At 41.8% G+C, this 25,550-nt stretch overlaps 1 protein-coding gene across 1 annotated transcript in view; it reads right to left on the bottom strand.

Annotated features, from left to right (window-relative positions):
• The window catches only part of msh5 (mutS homolog 5), a 19,043-nt gene extending 9,244 nt beyond the window's left edge, over positions 1–9,799 (bottom strand). The window contains exons 1-22 of the mRNA XM_070440144.1: positions 9,713–9,799; positions 9,486–9,609; positions 9,141–9,221; positions 8,742–8,795; positions 8,501–8,622; positions 8,201–8,310; positions 8,057–8,092; positions 7,896–7,978; positions 7,710–7,755; positions 7,403–7,541; positions 7,229–7,291; positions 6,990–7,118; positions 6,821–6,893; positions 6,515–6,624; positions 5,065–5,151; positions 4,899–4,986; positions 2,562–2,629; positions 2,363–2,481; positions 2,107–2,233; positions 1,733–1,882; positions 381–455; positions 68–214 (exon numbers count right to left, since the gene is read on the bottom strand). Coding sequence (XP_070296245.1) covers positions 68–214; positions 381–455; positions 1,733–1,882; positions 2,107–2,233; positions 2,363–2,481; positions 2,562–2,629; positions 4,899–4,986; positions 5,065–5,151; positions 6,515–6,624; positions 6,821–6,893; positions 6,990–7,118; positions 7,229–7,291; positions 7,403–7,541; positions 7,710–7,755; positions 7,896–7,978; positions 8,057–8,092; positions 8,201–8,310; positions 8,501–8,622; positions 8,742–8,795; positions 9,141–9,221; positions 9,486–9,609; positions 9,713–9,799 — 2,118 coding nt within the window. The remainder of the gene's footprint in view (positions 1–67; positions 215–380; positions 456–1,732; positions 1,883–2,106; positions 2,234–2,362; positions 2,482–2,561; positions 2,630–4,898; positions 4,987–5,064; positions 5,152–6,514; positions 6,625–6,820; positions 6,894–6,989; positions 7,119–7,228; positions 7,292–7,402; positions 7,542–7,709; positions 7,756–7,895; positions 7,979–8,056; positions 8,093–8,200; positions 8,311–8,500; positions 8,623–8,741; positions 8,796–9,140; positions 9,222–9,485; positions 9,610–9,712) is intronic.
• Positions 9,800–25,550: the final 15,751 nt, after the last annotated feature.

Below are 25,550 nucleotides of genomic sequence, written 5' to 3'. Positions count from 1 at the left end.
ACACACACACACACACACACACACACACACACACACACACACACACACACACACACACACACAGTACCAGTAGTGACAGCAGGCCTGAGGAAGGTAGGAGACCCAGCTGTAGCAGACTGTGGAAGTTAGTGGCCAATAGAATGTGAGGAACCTCGGCTGGAACTCTTTTCAGCCAATGAGAGATAGATGCCGCCAGAAGGGAAAGCCCATCCACCTGGTGAGAAACAGTTCAACAGTTTACTTCGACCCACATTGAAACACTGAAGCATAGAAAGACCCAAAGAAAGGCAAAAAATTGGGCTGTTTTAAGGGAGACCTTTCTCCTCCATCCCTCCTTTCATGTCTCTCACGTGTTTCATCCCTCTTTCCCTCTCTCTCACCGTGTTAGTTCCTTTCCCAAACTCATCAATCAGGACCAGTGAGTGACCGCTGCTGTGGTTCAGAGCATGAGCCATCTGTAGCACAGACATACACACACATACGTGTATGACACACTGAGAATAGGTAAATGCATGTGTGTCTGTAGTGCAGTGGTGTAAAGTATTTAAGTAAAAATACTTTAAAGTACTACTTAAGTCGTTTTTTTTGGGTATCTGTACTTAACTATTTATATTTGTGAAAACGTTTACTTTTACTCCACTACATTCCTAATGAAAATAATGTACTTTTTACTCCCATACATTTTCCCGGACACCCAAAAGTACTTGTTACATTTTAAATTCTTAGCAAGACAGGTAAATAGTCAAATTCACGCACTTATCAAGAGAACTTCCCTGCCTACATACTGCCTCTGATCTGATCTGACTCACTAAACACACATGCTTTGTTTGTAAATGATGTCTGAGTGTTGGAGTGTGCCTCTGGCTATCAATATAAAAAATAATAATAATAATAATTGTGCCGTCTGGTTTGCTTAATATAARGAATTTGAAATTATTTATACTTTTACTTTTGATACATAATGTAATTTTTTGGTTGACCTGACCAAATTCACATAGAATTGTGAGTTATAGATCTTTCATTCCCATTGAAAGCAAGTCTAAGAAGCAGTAGATCTGTTCTATGGGGCTATTTCTATGCTTCGCGTTCTGAAGTTTTTGCGTCTTTTACTTTTGGTTTTGTACACCAGCTTCAAAAAGCTGAATATACAATAGTTTTGGTTACGGAAAATATATTTCACAGCGGTTTAGTTGGTACAATGATTCTCTACACAATGACTGCTTGTTTTGTCACATAAACTGAAATTTGGCAAACTATTTGGATTTTTGCAACCAGGAAATGGCGGAGCGATTTATGAATAATGCATCTTGATCTTTAACTATATTTTAGCAATTACATGTCATTTTAATACTTAAGTACATTTAAAACCAAATACTTTTAGAATTTTACTCAGTATTATTTATATCCTGCCTGGTTGGCCCTGCCCGGGGCTATCGTTGGACGGGGCCAGTGTCCCCCGAGTCCCCCCGTCTCAACCTCCAGTATCTATACTGCAATAGTCTATGTGCCGGGGGGCTAGGGTCAGTGGTATCTGGTGTATATCTGGTGTAATTCTCCTGTCTTATCTGGTGTCCTGTGTGAATTTAAGTATGCTCCCTCTAATTCTCTCTCTCACTTTCACTTTTACTGGAGTAATTTTCTATTAAGGTATCTTTACTTTTACTCAATTACGACAATTTTGTACCTTTTCCACCATTGGCGTAGTGTATGTGTGTGTGTAGTGTGTGTGTACCTGGTTGAGGTCTATCATGAAGGTGCTGAGTCCTACAGACACAGATTCTCTGCTCTGCATGCGTGTGAAGATTCCGTCCACCAGACCAATCTCTGCCTCCTTCGCTGGCACRTCAGAACCAATCAGAGCCATGAACACAATCAGACCCACCTGACCCAGCCAATCAGAAGGAAGAGAAAACAATCTATCCTGAAACAACTCAAGAATGTATTGTCCTTTGGACACTTTTCTTCTCTGTGTGTGTGTGTGGGTGTGTGTGTGTGTGTGTGTGGGTGTGTGTGTGTGTGTGTGTGTGTGTGTGTGTGTGTGTGTGGTGTGTGTGTGTGTGTGTGTGTGTGTGTGTGGTGTGTGTGTGATGATGTGTGTGTCCTTGCCTGTTTGAGGTAGATGCTCTTGCCAGATGAGTTGGGTCCGGTGATGATCTTGACCCGTCCCCGAGTCTCAGAACTCAGGAAGGAGTTAGACACAAACATAGGAGAACACAACTCCAACAGAGGGTGTCTGAGAGAGTGAGAGAAAGAGAGATCTGAGCAACAACAACCCTTATCTGCCTCTCTAACCTCCTCCCTGGATACCCTAGGGGTTCATACAGGCATCTAACCAACTGGAATGGGGTCTGAGTGTGCRTACCTGGCCTGTCTGAGTGTTATCCTGTGGTGGTTGGCCAGAGTGGGGGTAGTGTATCCGTACTCCTGGGAGGCATGGCTCAGTGCCATCAGACAGTCCAGCTCAGCACTCAGATCCAGAACCTACAGACACACACACACACGTAGCATAATCCCACAAAAAGGTAAGTGTGCACACAGAGATACCATATAAAGATGCACACCTTGTACAGACAGGCGCTTCTCCCCAGCACTGTGGTCTGCAGCTGTGTCATAACCGCTGTCTCCATGTCTGAGAGAGAGAGAGAGAGAGAGATTCAGACATGTAGAAAGTATGGTCCACTTTTTTTTTTCCAAAATGGTTTCTTCGGTTGCACCCTAGAGATCTTCACGGGTCAACCTGTACCCGAATACCCAATCCGGGACCCGAGCAGGTCCGGATCCTGAATTGTAAAGTAGTAGCTGAGTAGCAGCCGTGTAAAACAAAGGGGGGGTCACTGTAAATAGTCCGGGTGGCCATTTGATTAATTGTTAATAATAGCAGTCTTATGGCTTGGGGTAGAAGCTGTTAAGGAGCCTTTTGGTCCTAGACTTGGCGCTCCGGTACCACTTGCCGTGCGGTAGCAGAGAGAACAGTCTATGACTTGGGTGGGACCGGAGTCTTTGACAATTTTTTGGGCCTTCATCTGACACCGCCTAGTATATAGGTCCTAGATGTCAGAAAGATTGGCCCAGTGATGTATAACGCCGTACGCCCTACCCTCTGTAGAGCCTTATGGTCAGATGCCGAGCAGTTGCTATACCAGGTGGTGATGCAACCAGTCAGAATGCAGCTGTAGAACTTTTTGAGGATCTGGGGACCCATGCCAATTGTTTTCATTCTCCTGAGGGGGAAAAGGTGTTGGCGTGCCCTCTTCACAACTGTCTTGGTGAGTTTGGACCATGATAGTTTGTTGGTGATGTGGACACCAAGGAATTTGAAACTCTCGACCTGCTCCACTTCAGCCCCACGATATTAATAGGGGCCTGTTCGGCCCTCCTTTTCCTATAGTCCCAGTTGTCTTGAAAGCACCATAAATCCAGAGAATGCCAGACTGATGACAAAATTTGCCCACAAAGGACCGCCGCTTCCTGTTCAAGTGAGCACAGCACAACAAGGTGAGTCCAAAAATGTCTTGTATGCTGCTGCATAAATTATGTAATATGGCAGGGAGATATGTATACTGTAGCTAAGAAAGTAATACTAAGTGTATGTTGTGTAGTAAGCTGTTAGTAGCCCATGTGCCTCACCCAAATAATTTGGTCTATTTTCACTTAATTTTGTTCTGACTTGGTAGTGCACATGTAGCCTATAACCTTTTTTTTTTTTTTTTGAAATGTAATCATTGAATATTGTAAGACCTTTCATTGTCTGCTTATATGCCCCCTTTATTTATCCTACAGTTTTGACTTGGTGTACAGGGAGAACACTAAGAACGGCCGATGTTCTGAGTTCTGTTGGTGTACATTTCAAAAGTGCTGAACAAATAGTTATATTGACTACGTCCGTCGTAGCGTGCTCATGAATGTCTTAATCAGAATTACGGATTGCCTGTTATTCGCATGTCGTCCCCGTATGCCATAGTTTGTACATCTCAATTGTCAGTAGAAACCACATTTGTTTAAACAGGTCAGCCATTTGCAGGCTGTATCCCATCCGGCCGTGATTGGGAGTCCCATAAGGCGGCGCACAATTGGCTCAGCGTCGTCCAAGTTTGGCAGGGGTAGGCCGTCATTGTAAATAAGAATTTGTTCTTAACTGACTTGCCTAGTTAAATAAAGGTTACATATCAACTATGTTTTTTTAAAGGCAGTAAATGAGGCTGAATTAACTGTTTCGCTGACAGACAAGTCTCCGCTGATAGCCAGGTGTAGCAGTGGAAAGATGTTGGGACTGCTGTTGGGACTCTTCTGTTGGGACAGCTTTATGTAGGCCTTAACAGTTATTGGGCACCATTTGTCACCGTTGTAGTGCAATTAATGTATTGTTGAGTGTTGTGTTGTGTAGTGGCTTTGCTGGTATGCATCCCACAATTGTTTTTTTCACCCCACCAAGATTTACATGCTAAAATCACCACTGGTACCAACGCACATTGACTTGGTACCGGTACCCCTGTATATATACCCTCGTTATTGTTATGTAATTTTATTGTGTTACTTTTTATTACATTTTTTACTTTAGTTTATTTAGTAAATATTTTCTTAACTCTTATTTCTTTCACTGTACTGTTGGTTAAGGGCTTGTAAGTAAGCATTTCACGGTAAGGTCTACACCTGTTGTATTCGGCACATGTTTGATTTGTTTGCTGTATTTGATACCATTCCACTTCATTAACATGAGCCCGTTCTCCCCAATTAAGGTGCCACCAACCCTGTGGTATATATATTTATATTCCGGTCTCTGACATTGCTCGTTCTGATGTTTATTTTCTGGATTATGTGTGTCCCCATTTTAGAGAGGACAGAGAGAGAGACGAGAGAAGAGGAGCGAGAGAAAGAGAGGGGAGGGCTGACAGCCTGACCTTTGGTGTCACAGTGTAAGTCTCCCAGCAGGTCATCTAGCTCCTTRGTTCTCTGACTGCGGTAGTGCAGACGCTCCTCAGACAGAAACTAAACACATACAGTGAGAACATACACACATCATAAACTCACACTCACAGTGGGAGCAAACATACACATGTATCATACACACACCATGAAGTCAAGGCTCTCTATCTCAAAGTCCTCTTTCTCCACCATGCTGGGCAACCGAGGGACCGAGAGCAGGAACCCTATCTGAGAGAGAAAGAAAGAGATAAATAAATTATGTTGATAGGAAATACAGATTACAATTTCACCTCATTTTTATGGGATATCTAGAAAGCATCAGCATCCTACTGATCCTGACAGTCAGCAAGGTACACTTTAGATTTATTTGTTTTAGCATTTAGCATCCTTGTTAGCATGGTAAACCAGGGATGGGTAACCCCATGATGGATGTCATATCAGAGGGGGATGTAGACAGACAGTAATAGTAGATGTCTCAGACCAGGGGGAGTAGACAGACAGTAGTAGTAGATGTCTCAACCGAGGGGGATGTAGACAGACAGTAATAGTATATGTCTTAGGACCAGGGGGATGTAGACAGACAGTAGTAGTAGATGTCAGACCAGGGGATGTAGACAGACAGTAGTAGTAGATGTCAGACCAGGGGATGTAGACAGACAGTAGTAGTAGATGTCAGACCAGGGGATGTAGACAGACAGTAGTAGTAGATGTCAGACCAGGGGGATGTAGACAGACATAGTAGTTAGATGTCAGACCAGGGGATGTAGACAGACAGTAGTAGTAGATGTCTCAGACCAGGGGGATGTAGGACAGATAGTAATAGTAGATGTCTCAGACCAGGAGGATGTCGACAGACAGTATAGTAAGTCTCAGACCAGGGGCGATTTTCAGACAGACAGTAGTGTAGAGAGTCAGACCAGGGGATGTTAGACAGACAGTAGTAGTAGATGTCAGATGCAGGGCGATGTAGACAGACAGTAATAGTAGATGTCAGACCAGTGGAATATAGACAGACAGTAATAGTAGATGTCAGACCAGGGGGATGTAGACAGACAGTAATAGTAGATGTCAGACCAGGGGGATGTAGACAGACAGTAGTAGTAGATGTCTCAGACCAGGAGGATGTAGACAGACAGTAGTAATAGATGTCAGACCAGGGGGATGTAGACAGACAGTAGTAGTAGATGTCAGACCAGGGGATGTAGACAGACAGTAGTAGTAGATGTCAGACGAGGGGGATGTAGACAGACAGTAGTAGTAGATGTCTCAGACCAGGGGGATGTAGACAGACAGTAGTAGTAGATGTCTCAGACCAGGGGGATGTAGACAGATAGTAATAGTAGATGTCTCAGACCAGGAGGATGTCGACAGACAGTAGTAGTAGATGTCAGACCAGGGGGATGTAGACAGACAGTAGTAGTAGTAGATGTCAGACTAGGGGAATGTAGACAGACAGTAATAGTAGATGTCAGACCAGTGGAATGTGGACAGACAGTAATAGTAGATGTCAGACCAGGGGGATGTAGACAGACAGTAATAGTAGATGTCAGACCAGTGGAATGTAGACAGACAGTAATAGTAGATGTCAGACCAGGGGGATGTAGATGACGCAGCAGGAGGGGATGCGGGTGTCCAGGTGCTCCAGCTCTCTGCGAGCCACGTCCGTCAGGAAATCAGACAGTCCCATCATCCTCCTCTTCTCTGGCAGAGGGAGCAGACGGAGGTGAGTAAGATGACCCTAACCTTCACCAAACCTTAACCATCAGCTAACCCTAACCTTCAGCTAACATAACCCTAACCTTCAGCTAACATAACCCTAACCTTCAACTAACATAACCCTAACCTTCAACTAACATAACTCTAACCTTCAGCATTCCCTAATGTTATGAACACTCACTCTCGTCTATAGCAGGGTCCACATTGGGTTTGACAGTGAAACGGTTTTCTGCTAAACTGCCCTCAAAGTCCACCTATACAAGACACAAATCACAGAATAAAATGAGAATGAAACACATTGACATACAGAACATGGGAGCTGCACCTGACGTGTGTACTGTGTGTCCCACCACTCTGCTGATGAGCGAGGCGATGTAGTAAAGGTCGTCTGAGAATCCCTCACTGATCTCCTGGAAGAGTTGGATGGACTGAGGCAGGGAGCGCACTGTGTCCCTGATACACACCGCACTATACACTGTCTACAACACAGACACACACACAAACACACACTATTCACACTGCACCGTAGATAGTCTAATACACATTCAGACACACTATTCATATAGATAAATGGCCGTAGAACTCCTACCTTGTAGAGACCCTGCCAGTCAGAGACTTTGGTGTGAGACAGAGACATCGAACGCAGGAGAGTCTACAGTAGGAGAAATAATACTCTTTATTACAGAAAATTCATACTCAACACTGATGTTGCAGACTGAGGCCTGCATGGCGCTGAAGGGTAAAGTTCACAGGTCATGGTTACCGGGATGTTCCTGATGTTGCGTAGGGAGGACTGCAAAGTGTTTAGGGAGTCAGAGTTGCGTGGACAGGAGAAGAATCTCACAACTTCCTGTCTCCTGTTCAACACCGCCAGGTCACGAGTCGGCCTCAGAAACCACTGGCTGAGAGAGAGAGAGGATTTCACAATAACCAACATCTATCAGAACAAGGAGGGTTAGATTATGACTACGCACCACAAACAGGTACTGAGGTATTGATTATGTTTCTCAGATATAACCTGTGTGTGGTTGGTTTCTGACACTTCAACCATGAGAACAGGCTTTCCTCACCGAAGCAGTTTGGAGCCAAACTTGCACCTGCAGTGATTCAGTATCCCTGAAACAGAGACACCAACCCAACACCCATGACATCATCACTACAGGAAACACGACTGAGAGATCACCGCTTCTCATAATGCGAGTGTGAGAATGTACTGACATCATATCAGCGCATTAACTTCCCATAATGTGTGTTACCATAGAGACTGAGCCCTTCCTTCTCCCCAGACTGCAGCTTGTACACAGAGGGGTGCAGCTCCGACTTGAAGATCTGCAGCACGCTGGAACACACACACACAACAAACATGGCAGAGAAAGTGTGTGTGTGTGTGTTTGTGTTTGTCTCCAGGGGGACTGACCTGTAAGTATCCTGGTCCACGTACACTACGTCTTTCCTGTAAGAGGAATGAAATTCAGATGTGAAAAAAACATTCAACCACAATACCTATACACAACTGACCTATCTCTCTGTATGTGTGTGTTGTGTTGTGTGTGTGTCTTACAGTGTGTAGGTGTGGAACTGTAAGATGGGGACCCCCACACTGCTGTCCTCTAGCTCCACTCCCACTCTCCTCCTGTCCAGACACTTCAGCAACGCACCTACTGACCGCAGCTAGGACAAACACACAAATAAACACACACAACATTTTCAATTTAATCTCAAATGTCAGTGTGAGGTTATTTTCCTGGAACAAGGGGGAGGAGAACTCACCATGAGGGGGGAGGAGAACTCACCATGAGGGGGGAGGAGAACTCAACATGAGGGGGAGGAGAACTCATCATGAGGGGGGAGGAGAACTCACCATGAGGGGGGAGTCGAAGGAGATGCAGGAGGAGAGGTAGGAGATTCTCTCTCTCTCTGAGACGGCAGGAGGAAGGAAGGGAAAATGGGCAGACAACAGCCTCTGCTTACTGACCTCCAGACCTGTTGTAAAGAGAGGGAGAGAGAGAGAATCTGTAACTGAAAACTTGACTATTGATGTTCAAAAGTTACACTKAGAACAATACCTAGTGTATTACCAYAGGCAAGGCAGCTGTTCTTACCAAAGTCCACATAGGGATAGGTCACCACCTCAGGCCTGTAGTCTGGGTTGGCTCCTGGAAGCAGGGAGGAGAGAGGGAGTCAGAAAGAGAGAGGGGGATAGAAGAGAGAGAAAAAGAAGAGAGTGAGAGATAGATCTACCTCACTTGCTTTGGCAATGTTAACACATGTTTCCCATGCCAATAAAGCCCCTTGAATTGAATTGAATTGAATTGATAGAAGAGAGCTTGAGAGAGAGCGATAGAAGGGCAAGCAGATAAAGTGAGAAAGGGGGAGAAAGTGCAAATGTATAAAGATTTTTTTTAGTATTAACCTTTACCCTCCACCTTAACCATCACCCCTCCCCGGCCAGACTAAAGTTTTGCCTTCCCCAGTCCTCCCTGTGGGGTGCTCCTCCTCACCCAGTCCCTGCATGAACTGGACCATGCAGCGTTCCTGCTTAGCACTGGTAATGATCACATGAGGGCTCACCTCCCGGACCACTGAGAGAGGGAGGGGGAGAGGGGAGGGGGCAGAGGCAGGGGACCGGGGACAGGGGGAAGGAGAGGAGAAGAAGAGGAGAACAGGGGGAGAGGACAGGGGAGGGAGAGGAGAAAGAGACAGGGGAGAAGGGGACCAGGGGAGGGAGGGGGGAGAGGACAGGGGGACGGAGAAATGTGTTTGGGTCAGTTAGTAGTTCAGGTGTGTGTACTGACTACCTCTGGTTAGTGTGTGTAAGTGTATGTGTGTTTAACTTTAGTATATACCTCTGGCCAACAGTTGGAGCTCGTGGTTGTCTGAGGTGTCAGGCATGTAGTGCAGAGTGAAGTCTCTGCTGTCATAGAAACACAACCCCAACTGCCCATGCTGGGCAAACACACTCAGCAACACCTGGACACACACACACACACATGATCTTAATCTGCCATGGCCCATTGTTTGTAGTTTGTATAGCACACATGACATGTGTGTGTGTGTTCACTGTTGCTCTCACCTCATGTGATTCTTCCTCCTCCTCCTCTTCTCCATTCATATTGGGGAGCCCAGACAGGCCTCCTCTGACATCACCAGGCACCGCCATATACTCTCTAGGCTACACAAAGACACGCAGACAACTTTGGCCTGAACTTTGTCACGTCAATCATTATATCATAATGTGGCTACTGTTAGTTTGCTAACGTAAACTACTTTGAATTTCACTTATGTAGTAGGCCTAGCCCTTTCCGTTTACAGACATATAGAATGTGCGCCTCTAGTTATGGCATGTCTGTTAGTTAGCAACTTACCGGTGGTCTATCTCAACTGACTTTAACGTTTACTCCGCTTTTTGCTGCTGTGTGTGTAGTTGATTTTAAGCGCGTCTCTCACTGTGATCTGGCACCTGGCGCGAGGCATGTCACCAAGCGCGCTAAATTCATCCCCACGTGCGCGGCGTGGCTGCAGCAGAATTAAGAGCAAAGATGATATAGATAAATGAAGATGTCCCACTCGTTTACGAGCTACTTAAAGCCCAAAGTCTTTTCTTTATTTTGTTAAATATATTTTTCTCTGTATTTTGAATTGTATTTTTAAATAATCGCCGTATGTCTTGTCTAAAAAAATCAATGTGTGTGTTTATTTCATGAAAATAATGTCATTATATAGTTCATTGACAGTATATGAACCAGAAACATTTGCAAGTGACAGTGGTGTAGTGAAGGGCACACACAGGTATACGCTGTATACTCACTTATTTTTCAGTGGGCATTGCATATACTCACTTCTTAATCCCCACTGATACCTATCAAAGCAGTCTAGTGGAGTATCCATCACCTTATCAATTAATAGGGCTGATGGAACAGATTGGACTGTTTATCTTAAAATGTTGATAAAATATTATTTCTTCACATTTTAGGCGCAACAATGTACACATGACTGTGTGAATATTACAAAATGCAATTTGTGGAAAACACCTTTCTAAAATGTGCACGCACATGTGAGCTGTTTCATGGACAGAGATGTTATCTGTTAGAAAGTGGTGGGATTTAAAGATGCAATAACTGTCATGGGTTGCTAATATGATTAGGATAATTCCTTTGGCTGCTAGACAATGAAAGTAAGTTGAAAGAAAACCAATAGAACATGAGAACGCATGCCTACCTGTCAAAATAACATCATGATTATTTGCATCAATCCAGTGGCCATTTATTTGCAAACTCCATCTCATGTGCTAACCACAACACTGATAGGTGCCTGCACAGTTTGAATTAAAGGGTAACTACACTCAAATATCTCAAATATATATATATGTATTTGTTTTTCCCAGACCTCAAAAGTGGTCTCCAGATGTGGTTTATTAGCATTGTATGAACTTAGAACATACGTTTTTCTGTTTAAAAAAAAGGTGACTTGGAGATCGAAAGCCTGAAAGAATTGGGGAAAATCTGAAACCTGTGAATTTATGATTCAGTTGATCTGTTTCAATAATAGGTACTACTATTAGCCTACTGCACAGTACAGCTTGGGTTGGCCTGACAGGAAAAGATATGTGATTGATCATTCTAGGTCATTCAGAGTGAATGTCACTTTTTCCCTTAGAATTTTTCACACAGGGCATCTTTCCTTCGCTGGGCAGGCCATTTGAAACATTTTTGGCAAAATTATAGTATTCCCACTTCTCCATGCACCACTGGGGAGTGGGATGTCTCGCTTCCTATTCCATCTCTTGCTAAAACATGGGTTCAGAACTGAATGAAAGCTGTGAGTGTACATGTGTGATGACAACCATCCTCTCTGTGTGTGTGTGTGTGTGTGTGTGTGTGTGTGTGTGTGTGTGTGTGTGTGTGTGTGTGTGTGTGTGTGTGTGTGTGTGTGTGTGTGTGTGTGTGTGTGTGTGTGTGTGTGTGTGTGTGTGTGTGTGTGTGTGTGTGTGTGTGTGTGTGTGTGTGTGTGTGTGTGTGTGTGTGTGTGTGTGTGTGCGAGAACATGTGGTAGAGAAGACTTTTACAATAACAATGAGCCCCAGGACAGGAGTTATGGCAGCATGTAATATCAGCTATTTAATTTAAAAAACTGCATTTTAAAACAAACAGCAATAGATTTAACATACTTTTTTTTTTTTATTCAATTGCTAACATTCATTGGTCAAAACTGAAGTCACATTGTCAAAACTCTTCACACAGTCAACGAAACAGAAGTGTATGTAGACCAAATTGTGAAACATTTTTCATTACTTTCACACAAAATGCATTCAATGACCACATTATCTGAAATCCATGAACTCTTTTCTCATTCATACTCCACCATCTGCAAAACTACAGTGGCAAGACAAAGTATGTGAACACTTTGGAATTACCTGGATTTCTGCATAAATTGGTCATCAAATTTGATCTGATCTTCATCGAAGTCACAACAATAAGCAAACATAGTGTGTTTAAACTGATAACATACAGATTATTGTATTTTTCTTGTCTATATTGAATACATAATTTAAACATTCACAGTGTAGGTTGGAAAAAGTATGTGAACCCCTAGGCTAATGACTTCTCCAAAAGCTAATTGGAGTCAGGAGTCAGCTAACCTGGAGTCCAATCAATGAGACGAGATTGGAGATGTTGGTTAGAGCTTCCTTGCCCTATAAAAAACACTCACAAAATTTGAGTTTGCTATTCACAAGAAGCATTGCCTGATGTGAACCATGCCTCGAACAAAAGACACATATCCACATATATGTGTAACTCTGTGTTGTTATTTGTGTCGCACTGCTTTGCTTTATCTTGGCCAGGTCGCAGTTGTAAATGAGAACTTGTTCTCAACAGGCCTACCTGGTTAAATAATAAAATAAAAACAATTAAAAAAGCACAAAGACATTGGCAGCAAGTTTAAATCTCCAACCACTCTTCAAGTGATGAACAGCGTCATGTGTTTTCATATGTATCTTATATTTTGCAATAGTTTACTTTGAGTGTGTGGGTACAACATATTGACTTTTGTGACTAATAGACTGGTTGGGCATCTTTTATAAATGTTGTATCATTTTTATCCCCTAACACTTTACTATTACTATTCAAATTCTTTGTAACACCTATAAATTACATTGTACTACTTTGTACATACGTGTTTCGTCGTTATCTGGGATAAAACCCAATGGTCGATCAGTCAGTGAGGTTGAAGCGTCTGTTCTGTGTCTAGTTAACCCAGACAGTACACTTTGTTTTGGGGTAAGTGCTAGCAAAAGCATTGGGTGAAAATATGTTTTGTATGTTTTAATGAGTAGGTCATTAAAAACTACTTTTCAACTTTTGTGATGCTTTCTTTGTTGTTGCTAAAAATGGATGCAGCTGAAAACCAAAGCCACACAAAGTTAGTGATTTTAGTGCAAACTAGCACATTTGTAACAAGCATTCATTGTTACAACTCTGTAATTGCTGTTGCTGTTTGGGGTTTTAGGCTGGATTTCTGTACAGCACTTCGAGATATTAGCTGATGTATAAGGGCTATATAAAATAAACTTGATTTGATGATGTCAGTACAGTGAAACAACGAGTTATTACAATATATTACAATAGTTTTTACATTGTACTCATGTGTAAATACCTTGTTATAATAATGACACTACAGTGTTATCCAAACTTTATTTAAAGTGCATTCAGATTTCAATGCACTTTACAATATACAATTGTATTATTTTGTATTGACCTGAACACCAAGCATCCTCATCAAGAGGATAAAGTTTGGGCTTGACAGTCGCTGGATCTGGGTTTAAGCTCCACTCTGGGCTACCCCACTGAATTCACTGCAATATCAAACAACCAACCACAAAGACCAATTCAGATGAATAAAATGTTGTGCTGGGTTCTGATCTAGTTGTAGTGCTGACAACCCGAGACTACACATTGACCCTGAACTACACAACCCCATTACCCACATTACCTATTACCCACATTACCCACATTACCCCCCATGTCAGCCATTTACAATGTCACTTTCACCTCCATTCTGTAACTCTGGTTCTCACTTCATTTGAAGTTCTGATTTCCTTTGACGACGAGGAATGTTCCAGTAGCCACCCCCAGTAGCCCTAAAGTCAGGCCCACTCCCCACAATACATCTGGACCAGCACTGGACCCACTCACCTCACTGACCTCAGGGTCTTGGGGGAAATGATCTGGTCTGATATTCAGTAGATCCCTGTCTGTCCGCTAGACTAAAAGCCTTGTGGTGGAAAATGTTATATGCTCTCATCTGTGTTCTATCTCAAGGTTCACATGTTCTGTTTAATTGTCTGACAATGATAATTGTTATTTTCTGTTATTAAGTTGCGAGGTGCTTGTGGTTGGGTCACAGGGTGCGGGTCAAGCAGACCTCTCTCCTCCACCTTGAGACTCAGCCTGAATAGATAATATGTATCTGTGTCTGCTTAGTCATGCTTAGGAAACTTGTTTGTATAGCCGTATATAAGACAACTGCTGGGACAGTCCCAACGGAGCTCCCGATCGACGTGTACATGGTGCATTGAGTTGGTTGGAACCTCTCCAGTTAACTGTTAATAAACAATGATTCATTTAAGTTTGACTTCGAGTGTCCCTGTGTTGAATTTCCAAGACAGGCTCATCACCCACTCTGGAGGGCATTGCTTTTACAGGTGTCAGGCAACTCCATGCACAGACTAAGACACTCTTCCAGGTAAGAGGTACACAGTAAAATACAACTATATTTATCCATTGTTTTTTACTGGCTCCTAGTCAATGGGTGAGAGTATGTAAGCTCTTTTCTTTTCAGCAGTCATACAATTATCCCTTTTGCATGAAGAACTATCTGATAACTAGGTGAACCTCACATAGTTAACTGGGTCCTACCCTCGTTCAGACTTGACAGCATGTACATGCACCTGAGTCCTAAAAACGCCACCATTCAGACAGGAAACCCAGGAGCCTCTCAGATGCATAGATGACTACAAACACATTTCTTGAATGTTTGTTGAATCCCTCCTTGGTGTGTTTTTTATTTGATAGATTTAGTCAAATGCTTACCATAGATATACAGTAACTTTGTCTGAACAGGAGCATTCCAGTCCAGCCCAAGGGCATTTCTCTCTCACACACCCTACAGGCCAACACTGGAACTACACCTACAGTAGGAGCAATGAGTAGAGAGCGAGCTAGATGACGTACATCACAGTCATGCCCTCGTGCTCTTGGGGGATGTCTATGCCTGCACTGTGGAGTTCTGGGGTGAGAGATGCAAGGGAGCAGGTTTTATTCATCATGGGCAGATTGGATGTTATATTTAGAGGATCTGATGTCCTTTATTTTATAAATGAATGATACATGTCTAGTTGTATTTGAGCATGAGTGAAACACAACATGGATGAAATGTGTCCTCCTTCTATGCCCCAGAGCCTGAGCTGAGTGGGTCCGGTGCTGGTCCTGCTGTATTCTCTGGAGTAGGCCTGACTCTGGGGCTGCTAGGGGTGGCCACCGGAACATTCCTCCTCGTCAAAGGAAACCAGTGCAACTGAGTCATATACTGTTATGTTAAGTAACAGTTCTGTACAGTTTATCTCAGTGTTTGTTCTCTCTTTTATGATCCCCTACATTTAAAAGTCAATTAAAGAGGATGAATTCCTTTTCCAAACCTCTTTAATTTGTCATTCAATCACCCACAGACAGTCAGGCACATGTATGTACACAGCTTTTATTATTGTCACGACTTCCGCCGAAGTCGGTTCCTCTCCTTGTTCGGGCGGCGTTCGGTCTTCTAGCCATCGCCGATCCACCTTTCATTTTCCATTTGTTTTGTCTTGTTTTCCCACACACCTGGTTTACATTTCCCTCATTACTTGTTGTGTCAGGTTTTGGCCAAGACTGTTCGGGTTTTGGTCACTAGATGTCCCCATTGCACCTTTTTTGTACCTTTTGTTTGTCTTGCTCTAATTATTGTTTGCACCTGTAGGTCATTCCCTTGTTAGTATTTAAACCCTGTGTGTTCCTCAGTTCCTTGCTCAGTGTTTGTAAGTTAGCACCCAGCCTCAGCCCAAGCCTTGTTCTTTACAGATATTTATTTTATTGGATTTTCCAGAGGTTCTCTGGTTTAGTTCTTGTGTATATTTTGAGTAGTCTTTTGAGGTTTGTTTTTTCCCTGCTGTTTTTTATCACTTTGTGGAGTTTCTTTTGTATTTTGGAGGATTTCCATTTTGTGCCTCTTGGCTTTATTTTTGGACATTGTGGATTTAGTTTCTTTGCCTGAAGATTTTGTTCTTTAATTAAACCACCATCTCTAGTACTGCTGTGTCTGCCTCATCTTCTGGGTTCTGACGATTATTAGTGACTGTTTCTCGCACCGGGTCCTGACATGTTGTGTATTTAACCCTCTGTTTCCCCCATGTCTGTGTGTGAAATTGTTTGTTGTAAGTGCTTGGGCACATTTTGACTGGTGCGCGACGGGTTTTGTACCCATATTTTGTATTTCTGGATGCCGTTGGTTTTGATAATTAAACTGCTCTGGTTATTACCCAGTTCAGCTCTCCTGCGTCTGACTTCCCTGCCACCAGTTACGCACCCCTTACAATTATTGCAATTTTTTCCTACTGTTTGTTTTTTGTGTCAATTCTTTGTTTCTACCATGTGAGACCCAAGCATAGATCCAAATAAGCCTTATTGTATTACCCTTCAGAAATAATAGGCCTTTGAATATCAAGTTCGTAGAAAATGTTTCTGGAAACGTTGCGAAAATGTAACATTGGGCTTCAACGGTAGAAAGAATGTGTGGTAGAAAAACTGTGAAATTCTATTAAAATCACATCAAAATTGATAAAAAGCATTGATGGAAAATATTGTCTAATAGTATATAAATCTGAAATGAAGTCCTATTTTGTCTGAAATAGCCCATTGATCAACTCCACCAATCCACATTTTAGTGTTTCGCTATCAAAAACATATATCGAAAGGATCAAGTATTTTGTGGATTTTCTATGTATGGAGAACATCTAACTCAGTTTAGTAGTATTTGGTTGTCTTTTCTGGCTTCATTTGGAGAGATAACCTATTTTACTTCTTTACCGTAAAATGAATGGCCGTCAATGGTAGTATTCTGACCTCATAAACCACACTTTAAAAATATATATTTGTTCATTTGATGTGTGGAGTGGACTTCAAAATTACTCTTGAAGTATGTGGTTGTCCATATTTGCAGAATTTGGAAGAATAACTATCTTTCTAACTTTTTTTTCAATATATGAAAGTGGCCCTATGTCTCATTTTGGCAGCCCTTTACAGTTTTTCTCAGTCGCTTTGGTGCATTTTTCACATCATCCCTAACATGTGCAAAATAATAAGTGCATTTCTCAGAACAATTTGTACAAACTGCAATATACAATAGATATGTTTCTAAAGCTAGTCAGTCACTAAAAATCCTTAGTACATCTCTCAAAAGTAAATATTCATGCCAATGATCATGTCAGTGTCATCAGAATGATAAGTCATTGAGTCATTGTTCACGAACAAGGTCGTCAAAATGTTTAGGCATGTTGTAACTGTGTAACTGTGTACTTTGACAGTATTACCTGATGTAAACTTAGGCTACAGTTTGGATGACAGTTACTGTATTGAAAATGCACAAGGCTGCACTTCTATGGCATATATCAATTTCAACAGTACTATTTACATATTACTGTATGTGGGTTATTGGTTGAAAGAGACTGGACAACCCAAGGGGCACAAAGGAAAAAAAACTAAATTAGAAAGAAACACAGGAAACCACCCCTAAGGCACAACTTTGCCCGCAGCACTGTTGTGCTGTCTCTACACATCCAGACGTTCCTGTCTGTCGGCCCACATATTCTCATCCACATCACACCGGATATTTTCCCTTCCAATGCAACGTGGAAAGAATCTTTTGGAATGCCTTATCCATCCTCTGCAGGYGTCTACTGTGATGTCCTCACATGCTGCATCCATTGCAGCCAGCAGGGTCATCTGTGTGTGTGGCTGACGATCGTACACCTTCCACCTCCATGCTGAAAAGAACTCCTCAATTGGGTTAAGGAATGGTGAATAAGGTGGGAGGAATTCTATGAGCATCCTCGGGTGGGTCACAAACCATTGTCTTATGATGTTTGTTCGATGGAAACTCACATTATCACAAATGACCACATACTTTGGCAAATCCTCTCTAAACAGACACCTCTCATCATCAGGGATGAGAGCCCTGTAGAGAGTCTCTAAAAAGTTGAGTAGATGCTGGGTGTTGTATGGCCCTATAAGGGGGATATGGGTTAGGACACCATGCTCCGAAATAGCAGCACACATGCTGATATTTCCTCCCCGTTGGCCTGGCAAAATCCACAGTAGCTCTGTGACCGATGATATTCCGACCCCGCCTTCTGCATTTGGTCAGGTTGAAGCCAGCCTCATCCACGTATACAAAGTTGTGAGAGGGTTCACTTGATTCCAACTCCATTATACGCTATATCCCAGAACACACAGTTGAATTTGTTTTGGTAAGGAAGAGTGACATAAAATGTACATATATTGCATGTTCCTTCCACAGCAATGGAAATGTGTGCAGTTTATGCTTACTGTATCACTATAAAATGTTGCTGTAAAGTAGTTACATAGATATATGTTTTACCTGTACATACTGGTACCGTAGCTCCTTAACTCGTCCTCATTCCTTTGGAATGGTACACGGTACAGCTGTTTCATACTCATCTGGTTTCTATGCAGCACCCTGTCGATGGTTGTTCTATAATGGTCCTTTGTATTTCCCTGAGCTCATGGCATTGTTTGCTCGGACCATGGTGCAAATAGCCTCCTCCTGTTGAGGTGGTGAAAAGGCATCCTCTGCCACCGGTTTGAGGTAATCTTGCAGTCCTATGTGGGGAAAAATGCAATGATGCATCGCACACTTTCACATAGACAAAAACTATGCGAACACACATTTTACTGTAAAACATACAGGTGGGTGCATGTAAGGTGCAGTATGTATCTGTATAGAGTATATTTCTGTATGCTGTGAAATACAAGTGGACTACTGTAATATGAAGCATTGTAGGAAGTATACAGTATACTGCTTATATACAGTAACAGTGCACTGTACATTGGTGGACATACCTGTTCTCTCTTCGAAACGTTTGAACTATTGAGKACACGGTTGATCTCCCMATATTCGGCTGCACCCTTCGACCCGCCTCAGCCRTTGTAAGGCCATGATTGACAACATGGTCTACAATAGTGGCCCTTATGTCATCAGATATGCGYYTATGTCCTCTTCTGCCTCTTCCTCTGTTTTGCCTTCCACCACGCATCCTTGCTCCTCTTCTTCCTCCTCTTGGCTGTTGACCCTGTTCGTTTCCTGGTCCATCCATTATTGGAAAATTGCAACTGTGTTGTGGTCTGTCTATATATGCTTGCCAATTGATTCTTCATGAGATGCACCTTTGARCAATTTAGACAACTGGTTGAYTGTTGGTTGAACTAACACTTTACATTCCTTCATGAGTGAGGGTCAATTTCACCTGCACGATTCATCAATTCACGTTTTTGTACAAAAGGTCTAATAGAAATGTGTAAAACTATGCTTGACAGTTTATGACAAATAGTTCAACAATTTTGCATGTAATGGCTTATGCAAGGAACTAATGCCTAGATGTTTTGAGGGGTAAGACTATTCAACAGAGAACCATCTACTATATTTTGATCAACATGACATGAGCAATTGATAATGTGRAAAAAAKCTGACACTTGTACATTATCAATTGCAATTTGTTCAAWGGAATAAGAAATTGCTTTAATGATGTGCACAAGTGACTAGATGATTTGGAATTTGTACAAGTAGTATCAAGAATTGCACTTTTGATCTAAGAAATGCACCAAAGCGACTGAGAAAAACTGTAAGCCCAATGTTGTGTTTTTGCAAAACTTACAAAACTACCTCTAGCTCTGGCTCAGAACGTTTGTTTCTCAATGTATTTTTTTCTACATATTCACTACATTTGAGAGAAGACAGGAAAAATTATTCAAGTCATGTACTTGCATGGATAGCCTACAACATATACTTGTGTAGGGGACCAGTGAGGTGTCAGACGAGAGGACAGTTTCTCATGTTTCAGAGGCTACTGATGTCACAATAATCATAGTGGCACAACAAATACTACTAAGAGATACATCTGGGTCTAAGTAGATGCATTAGGCAGTGTTTGACATAATCTTTTAGTTTCGAAACGGGATCGGATGCAATTTAGGAAGCTTACTTTTACAATATTGGGTCTCATAGGGTTAGTGTTTTTGTTAACAAAGTAAATAAACCTCATGCCTCATGTTCCTCCGTTCTAAAGACCTGCAATACTTTTGCCCATTGCTGTTGAATATCAGTTTATAATATGTCAAACGTCAAATTCTGTTTATAACCTGGCTCTTATTGAATAGACTGCAAACTTCTCTGATTTCTATTTTATTTAGGAAGGTTTTAAGAAACAATTTCTCCTTCTTTTTGAGACGGTACGTACACATCTGATGAGTTTATTGAACATCAGATCGCGGCCATCAATAATTGTATTTTGGGTTATCTGTCATCCACATCTGGCCCCGAGGAGACAAGGCCTACCCCAATCTATCTAAATAAAATTCCATATTGCATTGTCTTTTTTGTTGTCCATTCAGTTAAGCATGTACTCGATTGAACTTCAACTACAGATGTAGGATCTTAATTTGATCTTAATCTTTTCTTGCTGAGAATTGTAATTTTGTAGTATATTTCCATTTTAGAAAGACTATTAATGTTTGTAATTTCAACTTAGTGTCACGTTCTGACCTTAGTTCTTTTGTTATTTCTTTGTTTTAGTATGGTCAGGGCGTGAGTTGGGTGGGTTATCTATGTTTTGTTTTTCTGTTGGGTTTTTTCGTTTGGCCTGATATGGTTCTCAATCAGAGGCAGGTGTTTGTCGTTGTCTCTGATTGGGAACCATATTTAGGGAGGTTGTTTTATATTGTGTTTTGTGGGTGGTTGTCTTCCGTGTCTGTGTGTTCCACACGGAACTGTTTTCGGTTTTCGTTCGTTCACTTTATTGTTTTGTATTTCAGTGTTCAGTTTGCTGCGCTTTGGTCCTCCTCTTTCTCCCAACGAAGATCGTTACACTTAGAAATGTCAGACTTGATTTGCCCTAATGAAAATTGTATCAACCCCTACAAACATATCCATGAATTATAATACACATAATAATTCAGATTTCCTGTTGTTGTTGGATTATTTTCCTTCTGTAGCAAACTGGCTCAAATTATGATCCTACATCTGCATGGTTCCTCTCTGGAATGTATTGGTGTCACTGACTGTGTGTCAATGAAGAAGTAGGAAGGGGAAAGTGTTATTATATTTGTTTTGTTTTTGTCCTCTCTTGATCTTGGTTTCTTTTCAGTCGTCATTGAAACTGGTGAATAAAACAATCAGTGATATGAAGTGTTTTTATTACAATGATGAAATAAATCAGTGGAGGCTGCTGAGGGGAGGACGGCTCATAATAATGGCTGGAAACGAGCAAATGGAATGGCATCAAACACATGGAAACCATGTGTGTAATGTATTTTATATCATTCCACTGATTCCGCTCCAGCCATTACCACGAGCCCGTACTCCCCAATTAAGGTGCCACCAACCTCCTGTGGAAAGAATCTGTTTATATCAGAATAAGGTTATTTCCTAAATAGGTTAGTTGCTATTGCTAATGAGGTTGTTGATTTAATTTATATTTCTGTCTCTTCAGATGGCTATTTCTTGCATTTGACTGAGCAGTGTCATTTTAGCTGGAGGGATCTCAATGATGCTGAATACACTCTTAGCTATTTCTTCAACAAAGAAAAGTATCTGCAATACAAGAGCACGCTAAATAGATCCAGTGGACACAAGGCATCTGGGGGTGAAGAAGGCTGATCGCTTAACATTCCCCAAGTGCTGGCAACGAATCATGAGCTTGTTTATCCCTACTGCAAACACTTTGAAGTCATCTTTAAAAAAAAATTTAACCCCAAACCCATCAGTGACTTGGCTGAAGAACGGACAGGACGTGACCTCAGTTGTGACCTCCACAGAGGAAATGGGTACTGGCTCTACCAGATCTACACCTACTTTGAGTACACACCCACAACTGGAAAGATAATCACCTGTATGGTGGAGCACTTCAGCCTTACTGAGGCCAAGCTGCTTATCAGTGTGTGAGTAGGGTCAGAGTATTTATTATACGATGTGTGTCTTTGTGTAATAGCAGACCACTCCCTGCCTGAGTCTGAGAGGAATAAGATAAGAATTGGGGCCAGTGGTCTCCTTGACTGATCTACTACAGGCAAAAATCTACTGGCGAGGAGACACAGGCTATTCTTCATACAGCTTTGTCAAATTAATCTGAGTTAAAGACACTAAGGAAATTACTTTCAAGCCCACATTCACCATATAACTTTGTGTTGATCTTTTTCTGCAATGAGGGTTTGGTGCCAGCAAGTTAGTGTATGGCCCCCTCTAGTGGTTCAGGATAATGGAGGTTTGGAGTACAGAACTCAACTAGTGGTAACCAATGATGTTATATACATGATGATGTTATATAACATCATTGTTTATATACATCATTGGTGGTAACTTTCTAATGCATACGGTCAGATCTGAATGTATTTTATCCAACCATATGGATATCTTCTCAGTAAAGGAGAGCGGACAAACTTCAGCCAAAGCTCGTCATGGGTCTTCTATGAGCCTCGCTTAGTTGAACAAACTGGTTGTGGTCCTCTGTAGCTCAGATGGTAGAGCATGGTGCTTGTAATGCTAGGGTAGTGGGTTTGAGTCCAAAGACTACCCATATGTAAAATGTGTCCACGCATGATTGTAAGTAGTGTTGGATGAAAGTGTCTGCTTAATGGCATATAGTCTTTGTAAATCCAGGCTAGCACTTTATTCTAAGGTACAAAACGAGGTAATTACAAGTAATTACACAGTAATAACATATGAATTACTCAGTTGTTTCTTTGGGATTACTGAAAACATGCAGCAGCATTTGGCACCAGGTAGTTATATAGCACCAGAGAGTACACACTGGTACCACATAATGTCCTATTAAATACCAGGTAAACACCAGTTGGAAAAAAAACATAAATAATTGCTACCACACCAGTGTACAGGGTACCTGCCCTCCCACTGTTTAAAATGCAGAAGGCGGTATATAGTGCATTCGGAAATTATTCAGACCCCTTGACTTTTTTCACATTTTGTTATGTTGCAGACTTATTCTAAAATGGATTAAATAGAGAAAAAATCTCATCACTCTACACACAATACCCCATAATGACAAAGCAAAAGCAGGTTTTTAGAAAGTGTAGCTAATTTATTAAATATAAAAAACAGAAATACCTTATTTACATAAGTATTCAGACCCATTGCTATGAGACTCGAAATTTAGCTTAGGTGCATCCTGTTTCTACAACTTGATTTGGAAAGGCACACACCTGTCTACATAAGGTCCCACAGTTGACAGTGCATGTCAGAGCAAAAACCAAGCCATGATGTCGAAGGAATTTTCCGTAGAGCTCCGAGACAGGATTGTGTCGAGGCACAGATCTGGCGAAGGGTACCAAAACATTTCTGCAGCATTGAACACAGTGGACTCCATCATTCTTAAATGGAAGAAGTTTAGAACCACCAAGACTCTTCCTTGAGCTGGCCACCCAGCATTACTGAGCAATCGGGCGAGAAGGACCTTGGTTAGGGAGGTGACCAAGAACCCGATGATCACTCTGACAGAGCTCCAGAGTTCCTCTGTGGAGATGGGAGAACCTTCCAGAAGGACAACCTTCTCTGCAGCACTCAACCTATAAGGCCTTTATGGTAGAGTGGCCAGACGGAAGCCACTCCTCAGTTAAAGGCACATGACAGCTCGTTTGGAGTTTGCCAAAAGGCACCTAAAGACTCTCAGACCATGAGAAACAAGATTCTCTGGTCTGATGAAACCAATATTAAACTTTTTGGCCTGAATACCAAGCATCACATCTGGAGGAAACCTGGCACCATTCCTACGGTGAAGCACGGTGGTGGCAGCGTCACCTGTGGGGATGTTTTTCAGCGGCAGGGACTACGAGACTAGTCACGATCGAGGGAAAGATTAACGGAGCTAAGTACAGAGTGATCCTTGATGAAAACCTGCTCCAGAGGACCTCAGACTGGGGCGAAGGTTCACCTTCGAACAGGACAACAACCCTAAGCACACAGCCAAGACAACGCTGGAGTGGCTTCAGGACAAGTCTCTGAATGTTCTTGAGTGGCCCAGCCAGAGCCCGGACTTGAACCCGATCGAACATCTCTGGAGACCTGAAAGTAGCTGTGCAGGGATGCTCCCCATCTAACCTGATAGAGCTTGAGAAGATCTGCAAAGAAGAATGGGAGAAACTCCCCAAATACAGGTGTGCCAAGCTTGTAGCATCATACCCAAGAAGACTCGAGCCTGTAATCGCTGCCAAAGGTGCTTCGACAAAGTACTGAGTAAATGGTCTGAATACTTATGTAAATGTGATATTTCAGTTTTTATTTGTAATACATTTGCAAACATTTCTAAATCCTGTTTTTGCTTTGTCATTATGGGGTATTGTGTGTAGATAAGGGAATTTTATTTTTAAATCAATTTTGGAATAAGGCTGTAAAGTAACAAAATGTGGAAAAAGTCAAAGTGTCTGAATACTTTCCGAATGCACTGTATGGTACAGCTACAGCCTATTCTGAGTACCCAGATTGAGGAAAATACATGATTTCAGACGAGGCTAAATAGGCCATCTATTTTCACGAAAATAGTGTAGCATTCACAACAATGAATTGTCTTCATCATGCTTCCCTAAACTGAGAACATTGTTTTGGCTTCTGTGTATATCTACAGCAGGGTTCCCAAACTATAATATTATTTGGCCCCCCAAATCCACCCAAAATAATTATGAATATTTTTTCATTAAAAAATAATCATAATAATAAAAAATAATCTCGGACCCGAGATGCAAAAACTCCCAAATGCAATGTCCCAAGAAGGAAGTTACCCTACCTAAATAGTGCAAAAGTTACATTTGAACTTAATTTATGAGGAGAGAGAATGCAGGATACAGTCAATTAATAAGGCAGGCATGGGACCATTGTGTGGTGCTATGCAAGCAGAGCACAGCAACAGACGGGGAAAACCTACACCAGTCGTGTCATTCATTTCAACAATAATCATTTCAACAATAATCTTTGACTTTACAAACAACAAAGGGCCTTATTTTGAGTCTATTTCTTCAGAGCCTAGGCCTATAAAAAAAGTATTTAACTGGCTGAGGTGTGCTATGAGGTTTAACAGCATCTTTCACAAGAAAAATACTCTGGCCTAATAGAATTTGGATTTTTTAAATTATGCCTACTTACAATTGCAACTGGACGAAAAATGTACCATCCTACACAAAACCGTAATTTAAAGAAAAAAGGCGATGTCTGTATCAATTCCTGTACCTGAATGTCTGTATCGGGATAGCCTGCTCCTGTAATGACAGAAGTAACAGAAAATACTGTCAGCTTGAGACCTACATATCCTTGGATAAGCACTCACAATAATGTTAGTATTTACTAAATACAGTTATATAGGTTACGAAGTTACTTACTCAATAGGAAAAATTGCATTTCCCCTCCGACACGATCTTGTGGATGTAGCATGAGATTATGTGATTTTGATGCGCAGCCAGTCCTCGATTGATTTATGTGAAATCCGGTTCCTGTCGTGAATCTATATTGCGTTCATAGAGGAAAACGAGAACTCGCAGGTGTAAGTTGATCCAAACATTGTCAGCACACAAAATGCATGTTTA

Source organism: Salvelinus sp. IW2-2015, unplaced genomic scaffold, assembly GCF_002910315.2.
Source record: "Salvelinus sp. IW2-2015 unplaced genomic scaffold, ASM291031v2 Un_scaffold2264, whole genome shotgun sequence".
Classification (NCBI taxonomy): domain Eukaryota; kingdom Metazoa; phylum Chordata; class Actinopteri; order Salmoniformes; family Salmonidae; genus Salvelinus; species Salvelinus sp. IW2-2015.
The sequence above is the reverse complement of the archived record's forward strand: the minus strand, read 5'-3'. Positions and strand labels throughout refer to the sequence as shown.